The sequence below is a fragment of the Oncorhynchus clarkii genome, chromosome 22 (assembly GCF_045791955.1).
Source record: "Oncorhynchus clarkii lewisi isolate Uvic-CL-2024 chromosome 22, UVic_Ocla_1.0, whole genome shotgun sequence".
NCBI classification, from domain to species: Eukaryota; Metazoa; Chordata; class Actinopteri; order Salmoniformes; family Salmonidae; genus Oncorhynchus; species Oncorhynchus clarkii.
Genome location: NC_092168.1, coordinates 38,600,640 through 38,617,413, shown reverse-complemented (window position 1 = coordinate 38,617,413; position 16,774 = coordinate 38,600,640). Strand labels below are relative to the sequence as shown.

General features: G+C 48.1%; 1 protein-coding gene across 1 annotated transcript in view; it reads left to right on the top strand.

Annotated features, from left to right (window-relative positions):
* LOC139380308 (DNA-binding protein SATB2-like) overlaps positions 1-16,208 on the top strand; it is a 72,391-nt gene extending 56,183 nt beyond the window's left edge. The window contains exons 9-13 of the mRNA XM_071122902.1: positions 91-303; positions 3,602-3,739; positions 4,612-4,764; positions 5,876-6,070; positions 15,498-16,208. Coding sequence (XP_070979003.1) covers positions 91-303; positions 3,602-3,739; positions 4,612-4,764; positions 5,876-6,070; positions 15,498-16,208 — 1,410 coding nt within the window. The remainder of the gene's footprint in view (positions 1-90; positions 304-3,601; positions 3,740-4,611; positions 4,765-5,875; positions 6,071-15,497) is intronic.
* The last annotated feature ends 566 nt before the right edge of the window (positions 16,209-16,774 follow it).

Here is a 16,774-nt window from a genome sequence, read left to right as displayed (position 1 = left end):
ACAGTGTGTGTGTATACAAGCTGCAAGCCACTCATTCTAAAAGTATACGTTGGCGGCGTGTGTGTGCGTGTGCGTGTGTGTGTGCACCAGGGCCTGCTGTCGGAGATTCTGCGGAAGGAGGAGGACCCTCGCTCTGCCTCTCAGTCCCTGCTGGTCAACCTCAAAGCCATGCAGAACTTCCTCATCCTCCCTGAGGGGGAGAGAGACCGTATTTACCAGGAGGAGCGTGAGCGCAGCATCAACCCCTCTGTCGGCCTGCCCCCTACCCCTACCTCCAGTCCCGGGGGCCCCCGCCTCTCTCAGGTACCCCGCCCTCCACCCACCACCCACCGATCCCCAAAACTACTGTAAACACTCTCCACAAAACTCCCCTACAGCAGGGCCTGTGTGTGTCTGGTTGACTGTGTGATGTCTGTCTGTATTTGTGCCTCTTTGATGGATCATGTTGTCTTTGTGTTTTAGTTTTCGTATGGATGTTGGAAAGTTTTCTTTGAGTTTGCTTTGGTTGGTGTCTGTGATGTTAGTATTGGTTGGTGTGTCTGTGGTGTTAGTATTGGTTGGTGTGTCTGTGGTGTTAGTATTGGTTGGTGTGTCTGTGATGTTAGTATTGGTTGGTGTGTCTGTGATGTTAGTATTGGTGTGTCTGTGATGTTAGTATTGGTCGGTGTGTCTGATGTTGTATTGGTGTGTCTGTGGTGTTAGTGTTGGTGTGTCTGTGATGTTAGTATTGGTTGGTGTGTCTGTGATGTTAGTTTTGGTTGGTGTGTCTGTGATGTTAGTATTGGTTGATGTGTCTGTGATGTTAGTATTGGTTGGAGTGTCTGTGATGTTAGTATTGGTTGGTGTGTCTGTGGTGTTAGTATTGATGTGTATGTGATGTTAGTATTGGTTGATGTGTCTGTGATGTTAGTATTGGTTGGAGTGTCTGTGATGTTAGTATTGGTTGGTGTGTCTGTGGTGTTAGTATTGATGTGTCTGTGATGTTAGTATTGGTTGGTGTGTCTGTGATGTTAGTATTGGTTGATGTGTCTGTGATGTTAGTATTGGTTGGAGTGTCTGTGATGTTAGTATTGGTTGGTGTGTCTGTGGTGTTAGTATTGGTTGATGTGTCTGTGGTGTTAGTATTGGTTGATGTGTCTGTGATGTTAGTATTGGTTGATGTGTCTGTGGTGTTAGTATTGATGTGTCTGTGATGTTAGTATTGGTTGGTGTGTCTGTGATGTTAGTATTGGTTGGTGTGTCTGTGGTGTTAGTATTGATGTGTCTGTGATGTTAGTATTGGTTGGTGTGTCTGTGATGTTAGGGGTGGTGTGTCTGTGTTCTACACCAGAGGGTCTCTCAAGTCAAGGTTAGAAAATGGAAAGGGGATAGTACTAAACACTCTGATCTATCTGTATCTAACCATAGCTTGAGTAAAGGCACTTAAATACATTAAAATACTTTCCATTGATTGTTTCTATGTATGTTGTAGTTGTGGCTGAAGAAGTGGTAACCTGTGTAAACCTTGTGGCTGAAGAAGTGGTAACATGTGTAAACGTTGTAGTTGAAGAAGTGGTAATGTGTGTAAACGTTGTATTTGAGGCTGAAGAAGTGGTAATGTGTGTAAACGTTGAGGCTGAAGAAGTGGTTGAGGCTGAAGAAGTGGTAACATGTGTAAACGTTGTAGTTGAAGAAGTGGTTGAGGCTGAAGAAGTGGTAACATGTGTAAACGTTGTAGTTGAAGAAGTGGTAACATGTGTAAACGTTGTAGTTGAAGAAGTGGTAACATGTGTAAACGTTGTAGTTGAAGAAGTGGTTGAGGCTGAAGAAGTGGTAACATGTGTAAACGTTGTAGTTGAAGAAGTGGTAACATGTGTAAACGTTGTAGTTGAAGAAGTGGTTGAGGCTGAAGAAGTGGTAACATGTGTAAACGTTGTAGTTGAAGAAGTGGTAACGTGTGTAAACGTTGTATTTGAGGCTGAAGAAGTGGTAACATGTGTAAACGTTGTATTTGAGGCTGAAGAAGTGGTAACATGTGTAAACGTTGTAGTTGAAGAAGTGGTAACATGTGTAAACGTTGTAGTTGAAGAAGTGGTAACATGTGTAAACGTTGTATTTGAGGCTGAAGAAGTGGTAACATGTGTAAACGTTGTATTTGAGGCTGAAGAAGTGGTAACATGTGTAAACGTTGTATTTGTGGTTGAAGAAGTGGTAACGTGTGTAAACCTTGTGGATGAAGAAGTGGTAACATGTGTAAACGTTGTAGTTGAAGAAGTGGTAACGTGTGTAAACGTTGTAGTTGAAGAAGTGGTAATGTGTGTAAACGTTGTATTTGAGGCTGAAGAAGTGGTAATGTGTGTAAACGTTGAGGCTGAAGAAGTGGTTGAGGCTGAAGAAGTGGTAACATGTGTAAACGTTGTAGTTGAAGAAGTGGTTGAGGCTGAAGAAGTGGTAACATGTGTAAACGTTGTAGTTGAAGAAGTGGTAACGTGTGTAAACGTTGTAGTTGAAGAAGTGGTAACATGTGTAAACGTTGTATTTGAGGCTGAAGAAGTGGTAACATGTGTAAACGTTGTATTTGAGGCTGAAGAAGTGGTAACATGTGTAAACGTTGTAGTTGAAGAAGTGGTAACGTGTGTAAACGTTGTATTTGAGGCTGAAGAAGTGGTAACATGTGTAAACGTTGTATTTGAGGCTGAAGAAGTGGTAACATGTGTAAACGTTGTAGTTGAAGAAGTGGTAACATGTGTAAACGTTGTAGTTGAAGAAGTGGTAACATGTGTAAACGTTGTAGTTGAAGAAGTGGTAACATGTGTAAACGTTGTATTTGAGGCTGAAGAAGTGGTAACGTGTGTAAACGTTGTATTTGAGGCTGAAGAAGTGGTAACGTGTGTAAACGTTGTATTTGAGACTGAAGAAGTGGTAACATGTGTAAACGTTGTAGTTGAGGCTGAAGAAGTGGTAACGTGTAAACGTTGTAGTTGAAGAAGTGGTAACATGTGTAAACGTTGTATTTGAGGCTGAAGAAGTGGTAACATGTGTAAACGTTGTAGTTGAAGAAGTGGTAACGTGTGTAAACGTTGTATTTGAGGCTGAAGAAGTGGTAACATGTGTAAACGTTGTATTTGAGGCTGAAGAAGTGGTAACGTGTGTAAACGTTGTAGTTGAGGCTGAAGAAGTGGTAACATGTGTAAACGTTGTATTTGAGGCTGAAGAAGTGGTAACATGTGTAAACGTTGTATTTGAGGCTGAAGAAGTGGTAACGTGTGTAAACGTTGTAGTTGAGGCTGAAGAAGTGGTAACATGTGTAAACGTTGTATTTGAGGCTGAAGAAGTGGTAACATGTGTAAACGTTGTATTTGAGGCTGAAGAAGTGGTAACATGTGTAAACGTTGTATTTGAGGCTGAAGAAGTGGTAACATGTGTAAACGTTGTATTTGAGGCTGAAAAAGTGGTAACGTGTGTAAACGTTGTATTTGAGGCTGAAAAAGTGGTAACGTGTGTAAACGTTGTAGTTGAAGAAGTGGTAACGTGTGTAAACGTTGTAGTTGAAGAAGTGGTAACATGTGTAAACGTTGTAGTTGTGGCTGAAGAAGTGGTAATGTGTGTAAACCTTTGACAGGATCTATTTAGACCGACCGTCACTAACCATGTCCCATACCACCTCATGCAGAAGGTGTGGGAGAGAGGTCTGGACGAACAGCTCACTCCTGATGCCTGGGCTGCTATCTGGAGAAACAAGACCAAAGCCTCCTCTGTGGTGAGCCGTGTATTCATCCACAATCGCTTTTGACTCGCTCACAGAATGTACCTCATACGGAATTACTTTTGGTCAGAAATGGCTGAATTACTTATGTCAAATACTGGCTATGATTTGTTTAGCTTGCATGGTACTGTGGAATCAAAGGAGTAGTCCCAAAGTACATGACTGTCGCTACTTCCTGTTGTAGCTACGGTAAATGCAGTATATTTTGGTAATTGAGTACTGACTCTAAAGAAAGAGTTCTGTACCTCTCTTTACATGTTCACACTAAATAAACAGCCTTTAACCTGTTGTCATAGTAATGTGTGCTAGAGAGAGGGACACTTGGTTTTGTTATACTTCCCAACCCCACACAGCCTTATAGGACCATCACAGATAACATACTATGATGCCATACCAGGGCAAACACGCATTCTCTCTGTTCGGCATCATCATTATTATGTCTGTACATATTTATCTTGATGCCATAGTTTATACTTGGGAACGCCAGATTACTAGTCTGGACCTGCACAGATAACTTCAAAGTCTTCGAAGAGAACATAATGAGATTAAATACAGTGTAATTCAAACATAGATTAGAGTACAAAGGAGAGGAGAGAGAATGACTTAATGACTTTTAATCTGTATACATTCTCCATGTCAGAAACATGTATATCTATGTGTATAATGTGTGTAAAAAAAACAATCGTAAACTGATCATCAACAGATTACCCATCATGCTTAGTTAAAACCTTTGGTCCTTGGTGTGGCAACATGTGGACTGGAGTTGGCAGTGTTACCCACGCAGGCAAGCTCTGGTAACTCATGGTTAGATAACTGTTTTCTCTGTGGACCCTCTCTCCCCGGTCCCTATCCCTCCTCCCCTCCAGCCCAAGCCACCAGGCCCCAACCCAGACCTGCCCCTGAAGCTGGAGTCTCTGGTCAACATCACGTCAGGTATCTATGATGAGATCCAGCAGGAGATGAAGAGGGCCAAGGTGTCTCAGGCGCTGTTCGCCAAGGTGGCTGCCAACAAGAGCCAGGTGAGAGGCCTGTTTGACCCATGACATTGTTCCTATCCTGCTACAATGTTCCCAATCTATTGTGCCATAGTGTGTCCCTCTGCTTGAGGTAGAAGTGGCCCTTAACATCTAGGATCCCATTACCCAACTCCAAATCCTAACCTTAACCATTAAGGGAATGGAAACATATCTGGCCCTTGTCAGGTGGTTATGGGTAGTTTCTCTACCTCCTCCTGTCCCTGTGATGTGGGTGGGATTACCTTCTTCCCCAGGCTGTTGTGTTAGACTGTCAGTTAACTTCCACAGCAGCAGATAAGCAATACCAGACAGACAGACAGACAGACAGACAGACAGACAGACAGACAGACAGACAGACAGACAGACAGACAGATAGACACTACACAGACACACACACACTACACAGACACACACACACTACACAGACACACACACTACACAGACACACACTACACAGACACACACTAAACACACACACTCTCTCGTGAATAGACCTACTCTCTCTCATGCGATCATGTGATCAATCAACGTTTTGTTGCAGTTTGATTCAGTTAGACAGAGTGCATCAAATGAATTCTGACCGCTTTAAGTTTTTCTTGGTTGTTTGTGAGTTGACAGACAGACAGACAGACACACTGTTTAGAGCACATGAAGAGATGGTGCTGCAGCATGTGAGTCACTCAGTGAGAATGGATATCTACAGCAGTGACACTGTTGTGTGTGTGTCTACGTGTGTGTGTGTCTACGTGTGTGTGTGCGTGCGTGTGTGTGTTTGTGCCAGAGTGGCAGGTTGTGTGGTGATCAAGCTGTGTCTCCCAGGTTCAGGGGTCAGGGGGTCCGGGGCTGGCTGGGCTAGGCTGGGCTGGGGGTCATGGCTCACTGCACCCATCTGCTGCAGCTGAGAGGAGAGAGGGATGATGAGAGAGGTGGAGACCTGATCAGGTTATTAACACTGCATGCTGGTAGAGTCTGGATGCACACAACAGCTGGTGTCAGACTGGCCCATTCTAGCAGAGATAATCAAATCTTCTCCATCTCTCTCTCTCTCCCTCCCTCCCTCCCTCCCTCCCTCCCTCCCTCCCTCCCTCCCTCCCTCCCTCCCTCCCTATCTCAGGGCTGGCTGTGTGAGTTGCTGCGGTGGAAGGAGAACCCTAGCCCAGAGAACCGTACTCTGTGGGAGAACCTGTGCACCATCCGGAGGTTCCTGACCCTGTCCCAGACAGAGAGGGACATGGTGTATGAAGAGGAGTCAAGGCACCACCACAGTGAGAGAGTCCACACTGTACTACACCTGCCCCAAGACCCACAGGTGAGACCAGCCCATCTAGGATCAGATGAACTTAGCCTGCATGCTAACCTTAGTGCTATGGATCAGATGAACCTAGCCTGCATGCTAACCTTGGTGCTATGGATCAGATGAACCTAGCCTGCAGGCTAACCTTAGTGCTATGGATCAGATGAACCTAGCCTGCATGCTAACCTTAGTGCTATGGATCAGATGAACCTAGCCTGCATGCTAACCTTAGTGCTATGGCTCAGATGAACCTAGCCTGCATACTAACCTTAGTGCTATGGATCAGATGAACCTAGCCTGCATACTAACCTTAGTACTATGGTTCTGCACTGTCCATCTCTATGTGAGTACAGAGTTTTATACAGCACAGCACTATTTATTTTTATTAAAACAATTTAAAATAAGATATTATTTGATCAGGAAAGATAATACAATCGATACATATGAGACAACATCAATGTGGGGTAGAGAACAGAGACCCCAGTCACATATTCATAACAACAGGGATCCACAAATAATGATCCATACCAAAAAGATGTTTAGACACCTATGCATATAGCATCATACACAGAGGTACAGTAGTCCAGCCTTGCTGATTAAATGGACTTTCTCAATGCCAGCCAGAGTCATTATTGGATGGAATACCTTTCTACCTCCTTCTGTCCTTGTGATGTGGCTGGGGTCGGTCAGAGGTCATAACCCTCTTCCCCAGGCTGTTGTATCAGACCGTCAGTGTGTATCTGCCCCAAATACCAACCTGGGGAAGAACCGATCGACACTGGAGATCTCTCATACTGCTGGGAAATTACATGTGATACCTGTCCTGCATATCTCTCAACCCCACCCTTAACCCCCCCTTCAACCCCACCCTTAACCCCCCCTTCATCCCACCCTTAACACCCCCTTCCATCCCACCCTTAACCCCACCTGAACCCCACCCTTAACCCCCTCTCAACCCCACCCTTAACCCCCCCTCAACCCCACCCTTAACCCCCCCCCCTCAACACCACCCTTAACCCTCACCCATCAACCCCACCACTCAACCCCACCCTAATCCCCCAACCCTCAACCTCAACACCCACCCCTCAACCCCACCCCTCCCCTCAATCTCACCCCTTAACTGCACCCTCAACCCCCACCCCTCAACCCCACCCTAACCCAAACCCCCACCGTCAACCCCACCCCTCAACCCCACCCCGCAATCTCACCCCTTAACCGCACCCTTAAACCCCACCCCTCAACCCCGCCCTAACCCCCACCGTCAACCCTCAACCCCACCCCTCAACCCCACCATCTCACCCCTTAACCGCACCCTTAAACCCCACCCCTCAACCCCACCCCTCAACCCCACCATCTCACCCCTTAACCGCACCCTTAAACCCCACCCCTCAACCCCACTTAAACCCCCACCGTCAACCCTCAACCCCACCCTAACCCCCCCTTCATCCCACCCTTAACACCCCCTTCCATCCCACCCTTAACCCCACCTGAACCCCACCCTTAACCCCCTCTCAACCCCACCCTTAACCCCCCCTCAACCCCACCCTTAACCCCCCCCCTCAACACCACCCTTAACCCTCACCCATCAACCCCACCACTCAACCCCACCCTAATCCCCCACCCCTCAACCTCAACACCCACCCCTCAACCCCACCCCTCCCCTCAATCTCACCCCTTAACTGCACCCTCAACCCCCACCCCTCAACCCCACCCTAACCCAAACCCCCACCGTCAACCCCACCCCTCAACCCCACCCCGCAATCTCACCCCTTAACCGCACCCTTAAACCCCACCCCTCAACCCCACCCTAACCCCCACCGTCAACCCTCAACCCCACCCCTCAACCCCACCATCTCACCCCTTAACCGCACCCTTAAACCCCACCCCTCAACCCCACTTAAACCCCCACCGTCAACCCTCAACCCCACCCTAACCCCCCCTTCATCCCACCCTTAACACCCCCTTCCATCCCACCCTTAACCCCACCTGAACCCCACCCTTAACCCCCTCTCAACCCCACCCTTAACCCCCCCTCAACCCCACCCTTAACCCCCCCCCTCAACACCACCCTTAACCCTCACCCATCAACCCCACCACTCAACCCCACCCTAATCCCCCACCCCTCAACCTCAACACCCACCCCTCAACCCCACCCCTCCCCTCAATCTCACCCCTTAACTGCACCCTCAACCCCCACCCCTCAACCCCACCCTAACCCAAACCCCCACCGTCAACCCCACCCCTCAACCCCACCCCGCAATCTCACCCCTTAACCGCACCCTTAAACCCCACCCCTCAACCCCACCCTAACCCCCACCGTCAACCCTCAACCCCACCCCTCAACCCCACCATCTCACCCCTTAACCGCACCCTTAAACCCCACCCCTCAACCCCACTTAAACCCCCACCGTCAACCCTCAACCCCACCCTAACCCCCACCCCTCAATCCCACCCCTCAACCCCACCCTAACCCCCACCCCTCAATCCCACCCCTCAACCCCACCCTAACCCCCACCCCTCAAACCCACCCTAACCCCCACTCAAACCCCCACCGTCAACCCTCAACCCCACCCTAACCCCCACCCCTCAATCCCACCCCTCAACACCACCCTAACCCCCACCCCTCAATCCCACCCCTCAACCCCACCCCTCAACCCCCACCCTCAACAAACACTGTTTAGAGCACATGAAGAAATGGTCTTGCAGATTAAATGGACTTTCTCCAATGCCAGCCAGGGTCGTTATTGGATGGAAATCACTGAGGACACACATGCATTATGCATTAAAACTGAACACACACACGACTATTCTGTGGTCACACAGTATTATCAGGATTACCATGTGGGCAAAGGTACGAAGGCCAGGTTTCTCCCCCCCCCCCCATTCCTCCTCTCATTTTGATTGATTTATTCTTAGTTATAATTCATATTTCAAAGTGATAACTACAATATTGAAAGGGGGATACCTAGTCAGTTGTACAACTGAATGTCTTCAACTGAAATGTGTCTTCCGCATTTAACCCAACCCCTCTGAATCAGAGGGTAGAACGCAGATGTTCCCACCTTCCCAGCTCAGGGATTCAAACCAGTGACCTTTTGCTTAATGGCCCAATGTACTTAACCGCTAGGCTACCTGCCTCTCCAGTGACCATAACATAAATGAACATGTTAATATCATATAAAGATATTATCAGTGAGGATCCAGTCATCTCCACAGGGGAGTAAACAGACTGTTGTTGCATTGTGTTGTGGGGAGGAAATACCCCGTTAGGAGGGGGTAAGGGGACAGGGGGAAGGATGGGGACACACCCAGACACGTCAATTGTCAAGGTGAGACTACCCACCACAGTGTGCCTATATCACTATGATACATCCAACACAGAACACGTGACCCACTCTACCAAACACACACGCACACACACACACACACACACACACACACACACACACACACGCACCATCCCGCCTCCCTGCCTGTCACCACAGACAGACCACACGTGTCCCAGCTGCTACACAGCTCAGTCACTCACACACACAAATACACTCACTGTACACTATACACACACAAATACACTCACTGTACACTATACACACACAAATACACTCACTGTACACTATACACACACAAAAATACACTCACTGTACACTATACACACACACAAATACACTCACTGTACACTATAGACACACAAATACACTCACTGTACACTATAGACACTCAAATACACTCACTGTACACTATAGACACACAAATACACTCACTGTACACTATAGACACTCAAATACACTCACTGTACACTATAGACACACAAATACACTCACTGTGCACTATACACACACAAATACACTCACTGTACACTATAGACAGCACATTATGTGAATACTATTCTCCCCCAGACAACCCCAGACACCCCCACACACCCCCACACAACCCCAGACACCCCCACACAACTCCACACAACCCCACACACCCCCACACAACCCCCCACACACCCAGACACCCCCACACACCCCCAGACAACCACACACAACCTCACACAACCACATACAACCCCAGACAACCGCTGACCAAAAACAAAAGGACTCAAGGGTTATGAATTATGAATTTACCACTGCACTATAACATTTTAATTATGATCATGTCTGATCATGGCTGGTCGGATGTCTGAGCATGGCTGATCATGGCTGGTTGGGTATCTGAGCATGGCTGATCATGGCTGGTTGGGTATCTGAGCATGGCTGGTCATGGCTGGTTGGGTATCTGAGCATGGCTGATCATGGCTGGTCAGATGTCTGATCATGGCTGGTCAGATGGCTGATCATGGCTGGTTGGGTATCTGAACATGGCTGATCATGGCTGGTTGGGTATCTGATCATGGCTGGTCAGATGTCTGATCATGGCTGGTTAGGTATCTAAGCATGGCTGATCATGGCTGGTCAGATGTCTGATCATGGCTGGTTAGGTATCTGAGCATGGCTGATCATGGCTGGTTAGGTATCTGAGCATGGCTGATCATGGCTGGTCAGATGTCTGATCATGGCTGATCAGATGTCTGATCATGGCTTGTCAGATGTCTGATCATGGCTGATCATGGCTGGTCAGATGTCTGATCATGGCTGGTTAGGTATCTGAGCATGGCTGGTTAGGTATCTGAGCATGTCTGGTTAGGTATCTGATCATGGCTGGTTAGGTATCTGAGCATGGCTGGTCATGGCTGGTCAGATGTCTGATCATGGCTGGTTGGGTATCTGAGCATGGCTGGTCATGGCTGGTTGGGTATCTGATCATGGATGATCATGGCTGGTTAGGTATCTGATCATGGCTGGTTAGGTATCTGAGCATGGCTGGTCAGATGTCTGATCATGGCTGGTTGGGTATCTGAGCATGGCTGGTCATGGCTGGTTGGGTATCTAATCATGGCTGATCATGGCTGGTCAGATGTCTGATCATGTCTGGTTAGGTATCTGAGCATGGCTGGTTAGGTATCTGATCATGGCTGGTTGGGTATCTGAGCATGGCTGGTTAGGTATCTGAGCATGGCTGGTTAGGTATCTGATCATGGCTGGTTGGGTATCTGATCATGGCTGGTTGGGTATCTGATCATGGCTGGTTGGGTATCTGATCATGGCTGGTTAGGTATCTGATCATGGCTGGTTAGGTATCTGAGCATGGCTGGTTAGATATCTGATCATGGCTGGTTAGGTATCTGATCATGGCTGGTTGGGTATCTGATCATGGCTGGTTGGGTATCTGATCATGGCTGGTTGGGTATCTGATCATGGCTGGTTGGGTATCTGATCATGGCTGGTTAGGTATCTGATCATGGCTGGTTAGGTATCTGATCATGGCTGGTTAGGTATCTGATCATGGCTGGTTAGGTATCTGATCATGGCTGGTTGGGTATCTGATCATGGCTGGTTGGGTATCTGATCATGTCTGGTTGGGTATCTGATCATGTCTGGTTGGGTATCTGATCATGGCTGGTTGGGTATCTGATCATGGCTGGTTGGGTATCTGATCATGGCTGGTTGGGTATCTGATCATGGCTGGTTGGGTATCTGATCATGTCTGGTTGGGTATCTGATCATGGCTGGTTGGGTATCTGATCATGGCTGGTTGGGTATCTGATCATGGCTGGTTGGGTATCTGATCATGGCTGGTTGGGTATCTGATCATGTCTGGTTGGGTATCTGATCATGGCTGGTTGGGTATCTGATCATGGCTGGTTGGGTATCTGATCATGGCTGGTTGGGTATCTGATCATGGCTGGTTGGGTATCTGATCATGGCTGGTTGGGTATCTGATCATGGCTGATCAGGGTGAGTATGACTATCTGGGTGTGTACAGTATGTCAGCCTTTTTATACATTTACATTGTAGTCAACTTACAGGAACAATTAGAGTTAGGTGCTTTTCTCAAGGGCACATCAACACATTTTTCACCCAGTCGGCCCAATTCAAACCAGCAACCTTTCTTTTACTGGACCTACGGTCAGGCTACCTGCCGCCCCATATCTACAGTACCATGTGACATGTACTGTTTGTGCTTGTCCATTAGATCTACAGGTGTGTGTGTGTGTGTGTGTGTGTGTGTGTGTGTGTGTGTGTGTGTGTGTGTGTGCGTGCGTGCTATGATGATGCTGGCTCTCTTCCCAGCAGTACACACTCTGCTGCCCTGCTTATACCTCCATGTGTTTAGCAGTAAGTGCGTCCCTCTGCTAATTTGGCAGGCCCTGCCCTTATGAATAATTTCTCTATTGTTTTTGCTAAATTGAATTCTGCTGGGTAGTGGGTACTGTGTGCTGCCTGCACCTTGGATTGAGACCCCACGAGTGCTGGACTAGATAGTGAGCTGGCAACAAGCCCCCTTCTTTCTACACACATAAACTCTCACAGACACAGACACACACACACACACAGACACACACACAGACACACACACACACAGACACACACACAGACACACACAGACACAGACACACACACAGACACACACACAGACACACACACAGACACCCCCTGACACACAGACACACACACAGACACACCCTGACACACACAGACACACCCTGACACACAGACACACACACAGACACACACACAGACACACCCTGACACACCCTGACACACAGACACACACACAGACACACCCTGACACACAGACACACACACAGACACACACACAGACACACACACTATTCTTTCTGCTGCCCCCCTCTGTCTCGTTATGTAGTTTCATTCATCTACACATGCTAACACTTTTATAAACCTATTGCTTCCTCTGATGGTCTAATTGTCAGTTTGAGGGGCTGAGTTCAGCTCTCAGCTGGGTAAACCACAGCCAGCTTAATGCTTTAATTACAGATAAGTGGAAGGATTTCCACACACACATGTGCAGCTACATCGTACATGATTTCAGTTACTGTACAAGTACTATAAAACAACTCAGTATTCAAGTCACACACCTATGCAACAAAGACAGGCTCAGTCCCACACACACACAAGCCCACACACAAGCCCCCACACACACACACACACACACACACACACACACACACACACACACACTGACTCATCCACTCCCCAGGCCCGGTGACACAGGAGAGAGAGGGAGAAGAAAAAACATACTGATTAACAGGAAAGGTGAAAGGTGAAGTCATGCAGAAAGTCAACAGAAAACTTATTTTCTGTCATTACATATTTATTTGTGTGTTAATGGTGTCTCCGGTGGCAGAAAACTGTCCCATGCAGCATCAACACACAGACACACACACAGTGAAACACACACACACCCCCCACCCGTGGTCTGCCCGTGGCCCCAGGAGAACAAGCCCTCATTAAGGCTTTAGTCTGAATATTTCATGTAGTATAATTATTTAATAGCTCTGCATCTCTGTAATTCGCCTTGATTTGATTTGTGTTAAAAAGGAAACCTTTTTCTTTAATGCAATGAACTTACAAGAAGCTTCCGAGTGGCGCAGCGGTCTAAGGCACTGCATCTCAGTGCTAGAGGCGTCACTACAGACCCTGGTTCGATTCCAGGCTGTAAATAATTAAAATACAGCATTCCCCGGTCGCAACTGAAAGAAGGAAAAAAACAAGAGAGAAAATGGAAGAATATTTAATTATGCCACGAGGAGAACAACTTCCATCCAGAGTTTACAGTACCGTGTAGCTGTAAAGTGACGGATGTTTACAGTATCCTAACGGAGAGGTTGGTGGAGGGGTAGAGGCTCAGCTGGCGGGATAAAGGGGTAGAGGGTACAGAAATTGACGGATTGGAGGGGTATAGGCTTAACTGGAAGGGTGAAATGATAGAGGACAGAGGGGAGGGAAGGGGATTTCATCGCTTAGCAGGATTGGGGGTTGGAGTCATGTTGGCTTGGCACTGACTCTCTTCATGAGAGAATGGTGGTTGGGCTGACTGGTGGTTCCTTAATCCAGAGCCCATACCCCTTGAGCCCATACCCCTCGTGTGTTTGGCTAGGCTCTCTCCTGTTGCCACAGATATCATCATTAGTGCGTGAAGGAGACCAGGCCTCTGTGTCTGTGAATCCGTCTGTGAGAGGAGTAAAGAAATGACTGTCTGGTGTCTATTTGTGAGTGTGTGTTTGTTCCTGGTTGTGGAAGAGGGAAGGGCTTGTAACTCCCCGATGTTTCACTATCAATTTAGATATTAAGTATTTCAATATCTCTGTGGGGGGGTTGCGTGCGTGTGAGGAGTGTGTGGTCCAACCTACACTCTTCCTGTAAATCACCCAACCTACACTCTTCCTGTAAATCACCCAACCTACACTCTTCCTGTAAATCACCCAACCTACAATCTTCCTGTAAATCACCCAATCTACACTCTTCCTGTAAATCACCCAATCTACACTCTTCCTGTAAATCACCCAACCTACACGCTTCCTGTAAATCACCCAACCTACACTCTTCTTGTAAATCATCCAACCTACACTCTTCCTGTAAATCACCCAACCTACACTCTTCCTGTAAATCACCCAATCCATACTATTCCTGTAAATCACCCAACCCACACTCTTCCTGTAAATCGCTACCCTCAAACAGCCCCCACATGTGAAATCTGAACAATTTGATGGTCTGGCTTGCCCTCAATATTATTTAAGTAATACCCTGTTATTATTGAGGGAGAGAGAAAAGAGAATGGCTATTATCTTTATGTGGGTCCTTTAATTTTAATGCACCACATATTTCTAGTTTAGAGTTCCAGAGCAGAGTCAAAGTGACTGAGCAGGGGCCCGGGTTGGGAAACCAGCGGGACAGAGCTACAGTATGTAGTAGCATCCTGGCTCTCTGACACTCCTCTACCACAACACTGTCTCTAATCCCACTGACTCCCCTGGTCTGGCTGTAATCACCTCTCACCTTTACTAACCTTGACTCTGTCTCACCCACCCTCCTTGACCTCTCCTCTGCTCCTCTTCTCACCCCTCCGCCCCCTCACTCTTCTTCTTTACTGTCTTCCCCCAGTCTACCACCTAATCCTTCCTCTAGTGCCCATCTCCCCCAGTGTTGTTAATGATCAGTGGGTATTTGCGTAACTCCAACCAGAGAGGAGACTGGAGACACGTCCCTCTCTACCTCAGCGGGTTATGTTCTGGCCCTGTCTGGTTAAACAGTGATGATGGTCCGTGATTGATGGCAGAGAAGGTGGTTGTAGTTTTACTACGTGCTAAACTTACATCCAGGTCATAGGTCAAAGGTAGCTATAATATTGTCCATCTGCGATGGTATCTAAGCTATGAAGCACTGACTGGCTCTGTCCTGGCCTCAGCCAATGAGCACCGCTGTTAAACATGGCTCAGCCAATGGGCATCGCTGTTGTTACCTAGTTGAACTTGTTGTTGAAAGACCTCTGACACATGTGGAATGGCTCTCTACTCTGTAGCTTTGATGAGGGGTCACTGATCCCCACTAATCAGTTGTACTGTTTTTCTCACCAGGCGCTGCACAGGCAACCCCCACAGCCCCTGAAGCACCACTCCCCCATGCGCGAGGACCCCGTGCCCGCCCAGGGTAACGAGGAAGGGTCACAGAACGTTGAAAGAGGTGGTGGTGGGGGTGGCTGCACGGGCGGCCCAGGAGTCGGTGTTTGCATGGTCGCTAAGAAGCCTCGGTCGCGCACTAAGATCTCTCTAGAAGCCCTGGGCATCCTGCAGAGCTTCATCCAAGACGTGGGTCTGTACCCCGACCAGGAAGCCATCCACACCCTGTCAGCCCAGCTGGACCTGCCCAAACACACCATCATCAAGTTCTTCCAGAACCAGCGCTACCATGTCAAGCACCACGGCCGGCTGAAGGAGCTGGGGGAGGGAGCTGGCGGCGTGGACGTCAGCGAATACAGAGACGAGGAGCTCCTCTCCAGCTCAGAAGACCCTGAGTCCAGTGAGGATGGTCACGAGGAGATGTACCCCACTACTGAGAGGGAAGGAGGGGAGAGGGAGAGCAACGCAGCAGGGTCAGCCTCTTCCCTGGCCCCAGCCCCAGGCCAGTCTTCAGGGACCAGTATGGGAGCCATGGAGGAGAGCAAGGACAAGGGGCATTCTCATGGTCTGGGTGGGGGCCGAGCCAGCTCCCTGCCCCCTAGTAGCTCCTCATCCAGTCCCAGAGAACAGGCTGACTTCCAGAGATAGAGACCCAGAGACTAGATGAGACACTGGAAGAGATGGGCGGAGACATGAGAGACATGAGAGACACAAGAGACGAAGAGACACAAACGAGAGAGAGAGAGAGACGAGGGGAAGCGATTGGGAACAAAACACTGGGAGAGGGGAAGAGAGGCATAGATGAGACAATGAGAGACTCACTGACACACACACACACACACACACACACACACAAATATAAACAGACAGAAGCGATCCTAAGGAGGGCTCGTCAAAGAGGGATTTCAGTGAAAATACAAGTTGTTACCTCAGCAACAGGGATATGCCATGAAAGAGCAGCCATGTGGAACAGTTAGAATAGTATGTTCACTGAACCAATAGACAGAGAGAAAACCAAACACACACATCTCACCCCTGTCCACAAGAGGAACTCGCCACATCAACACCACTCTTGAATTGAGCCAATCCCAAAATTCAGCTTTACCCAAGAGGGCCGGCTCTCATCTGATCTGTCCAATGACTACTCTCCCTAATGTCTCAACCACACCCACATGCTGAGCACTTGTCCTGATTTCGATGTTGGGTCTTGAGTC